At 41.4% G+C, this 3421-nt stretch overlaps 1 protein-coding gene across 1 annotated transcript in view; it reads left to right on the top strand.

The window, feature by feature from the left end:
• Positions 1–3421, top strand: part of LOC116381951 (rho-related GTP-binding protein RhoA-D) — a 14926-nt gene that overhangs the window by 6026 nt on the left and 5479 nt on the right. The window contains exon 2 of the mRNA XM_031844523.1: positions 3032–3187. Coding sequence (XP_031700383.1) covers positions 3032–3187 — 156 coding nt within the window. The remainder of the gene's footprint in view (positions 1–3031; positions 3188–3421) is intronic.

Here is a 3421-nt window from a genome sequence, read left to right as displayed (position 1 = left end):
CACACACACACACACTTCTGTTGAACAGGACTGGCTAATGTGTTGTGCATGTGCAAAGTATGTGAACTTTGTCCTTTGCTACCCCACACAGGGACAAACATTATGCAAGACAGGAGTATTCATCCAGAGAGACGTGTGAACGCACTTCTAGTGTGTGTGTGTGTGTGTGTGTGTGTGTGTGTGTGTGTGTGTGTGTGTGTGTGTGTGTGTGTGTGTGTGTGTGTGTGTGTGTGTACACACTGAATGTCTGTGTATATTATGACTCACTACTCGCATTTTGGGGTTCTTATTGTTTTTTGTAACACTGAGAATAATGCAGCTGTACTATCACGTGGCTGGCTTGGTCTAATCAATTCACTGCTGCTGGTATAAGCGGTTGTAACAACACACAGATCTTCATTTCAATTATTAATGGGTGTATTTGGACTGTTTTCCCCAAACGCTGAGGCCTACTTATTGCAACACAAAATCAAGGCCACCCTGAATTTTTGATTGTTGAATATAACTCAACATAGTGTCATAATACAAAAGCAAAATGGCAAAACAATGAACAGTTGCATACTTTGGGATGATGTTCTTTAGTGGGTTTAATTTGTTTTAATGAGGTTTATGTAGCACTTTGTAATATCATTTATAACATTAAGGGATTGTTTTGAGACTCAGTAAAACTCACTCTCAGGCCATAGAGTCCTAGTTAATGATGATATGAATCATATTTACTTTAAATCGAACAACCTCCACTCTGTTATATGGGTGTCTGCTCTCCATGAATCCTCACACACGGTGCAGACTCTTGTTAAAGGAACAATCCCACACCGAGTCCAGACTTGTCTGACTTCAGGGAAAGGAAGAGACTCCTCCTTGTGCTAATAAAGCTTATTTGTAACTGACTCGAGGAGGGAGAATGAGAGAAAATGACAAAATGGTTGAACTCCAGATGTCTTTCCTGTGGCTCATTTTCTCTCCTCCCTCTACTGTTTGTCATACCAGGAATTCACTTAAAGGAAGGAAGTACGGAAGGCATTTGAGGACACAAATGTCATGGGAAAAACCCACAAAGCACCGTCAGTGTGCACACACGCATTAGTGCAAAGGTAAGGGGCCATTATCCCCACTAAGTACCATGTGTGGCCCCCAGCACCGTATAGGCAGCATGCTGGGAGAGCTATCGTCGTCAATAAGCAGCATTATTTTGTAACGGCACAAGATATGCAGGACTAAAGCATCCGTGTGTGTGTGTGTGTGTGTCCCTCCTTCTGGTAGTGACAGTATGATGAATGGAGTAACAGCAGCCTGCTATCACTGAGAACAGGTGGCTCTCTCCAGAGACAAACTGGCCTGATTTAATGTGTGGGAGAGAAAAAGCAAACTGAACAATTGTCTTTTGATTCTTGTGGTGAAGATGATAGATGAGGCCAATCAAAATGAAGGACGTGGAGATACACAAACGCCTGAGCTCAAAGTCTTTTTTTTTTTTTTTTTTTTAACAAAGCTGAAGGAAATGTAATTCATGCAATAAATGACAGAATACATGGTTTTGGTCCCTCTATGTAGAGGAGCCACCATGTTCCCATTAAGAATTTAATTGGCTTTGGTTTCTATGAATATTTGGTATCAACAGCCCACCCACTGACCATTTCAGAGGAAACAACTGTTTATACACTCAGCAAAACTCTGTTTACCATTCCATAGCGCAAAACTACAGTTTGACATATTACAGTTGCTAGTATACCTGTTGGAGGTTTTGGATCTGATGCTGGTGCTGAAAGAAGTACTTTAACAAGTGCTTAGAGGTTTTGCTTTCTTGGGGTTACTTCTTGTTTTCTAAGAGCTGCAATAAATTACTTTTTGTCCACTTTGCAGGAAAAACAAGCTGTAAACACGACACTGAATGATCACCTGTTAAGTTGATATGACACTTCTCAGCAAGCAGTTGCTTATTTACACACACAGTAAATACAGAACAACCTTATTCAGTGTGATTGTTTATGGCTAACTGGTGAATGTAAAAGCAATCTAATCTCTCCTTTTTTAGCTGTGTGTTTGCGCCACTAACTGGCTCTTTAGCTGCTAAATGCTCCAATATGTTCACCCGCTAGCTGTGTCTGTCTGCCGTTTGGTGCTGGGCAGGTAATGTAGAGTGGGGATCTTAATTTTTTACCAAAGACGGCTGCCTGCTGTAGTAAAAAACAACACAGAGCGGTGAGAATAAATTCAAAACTGTAAAGTTATGGGTCTTAAAACCAAAACAATAAGCTGAAAGATGCTGGTAAGCTCTGTAGAGCCGAGGAGTCCGCATGCAAATAATCATATCACCCATTAATAATATCTAACTATTATAGCTCCTTTAAATAGTCTGTAGATCTTTGTTTTGGTTCAGAAACTCTCAGATTGGTGAATGTGCTTGCTGCAGGCAGCCAGTACATTGTGTCATCACCTACTGCCTTCTCTCCATTATTGTCAGCGGGTGGAGATGGTTATTGATCCGTGTGCGTTTGTGTGTGGCCATATCTTTCTCTGGCAAGCCACATTTCACTCCCATACACCCACCTCACATGGATACAAGCAAAGATAATAGGAGAACATTGTGTGCCGTACAGAGGCGTCAACAGAAAGCAGTAAGAGCTGTAGATCACAAGGCCACAGGGATGTAGAAGTGACACATTTAGGATCATTTTTAATGTGATGTGCAGCCGTGTGTTGGAGCACTGAGGCTGCAGCATTCCCAACACCGTTGCTCTGCTCCAGTTCTCTTCCCTCTCACTGCTCACCCCTCAGCCGGACTCTGTTTTTTCACAGGACGCAGTCCAGGAAAGGGAAGAGGGTGCGGCTCTAAAACAGACTTCGATCGTCGCTTCTTCTTTTTTCCCCCTCTTGTTCTTTCTCTCTTACTATTTCTGGTTGGATTGATTCACCTCCCTCCTGTCTTCAAAGAGATTTGCGTCTCACCAGTGTACTGATTGTTTGGTTAATTCTCATGCATCTCTCAATTCTTAAAATAAAGACTACCCACATTTTATTCTGTTTGCAGATGGCTGCCATCAGGAAGAAGTTGGTGATCGTTGGGGATGGTGCGTGTGGGAAGACCTGTCTGCTCATCGTCTTCAGTAAGGACCAGTTCCCAGAGGTCTACGTCCCCACGGTGTTTGAGAACTACATCGCTGACATCGAAGTTGATGGCAAACAGGTACTTTATATTTTAAATTATGAATAAGGTTAATATTGTCAGTATACTTTTAGTTCAGAAGGAAATATTGTGCTTTCTACTCAACATTTAGCTGACTAGTTGCTTTTCAGAATAACACAAAAAAAACATAAGCTATGCTTATAAAAACGTATTGTTAACCAAAAAATCTGTAGTTCCCAAACCTTTGACTTTTACTTGAGTAAAGGAGTACTTTTACTTGAGTAAAGGAGTACT

Source organism: Anarrhichthys ocellatus, unplaced genomic scaffold (assembly GCF_004355925.1).
Source record: "Anarrhichthys ocellatus isolate YVR2014 unplaced genomic scaffold, GSC_Weel_1.0 scaffold5, whole genome shotgun sequence".
In the NCBI taxonomy this organism is placed as follows: Eukaryota; Metazoa; Chordata; class Actinopteri; order Perciformes; family Anarhichadidae; genus Anarrhichthys; species Anarrhichthys ocellatus.
Note: the sequence above shows the minus strand (reverse complement) of the source record. Positions and strands in the feature narration are given on the sequence as shown.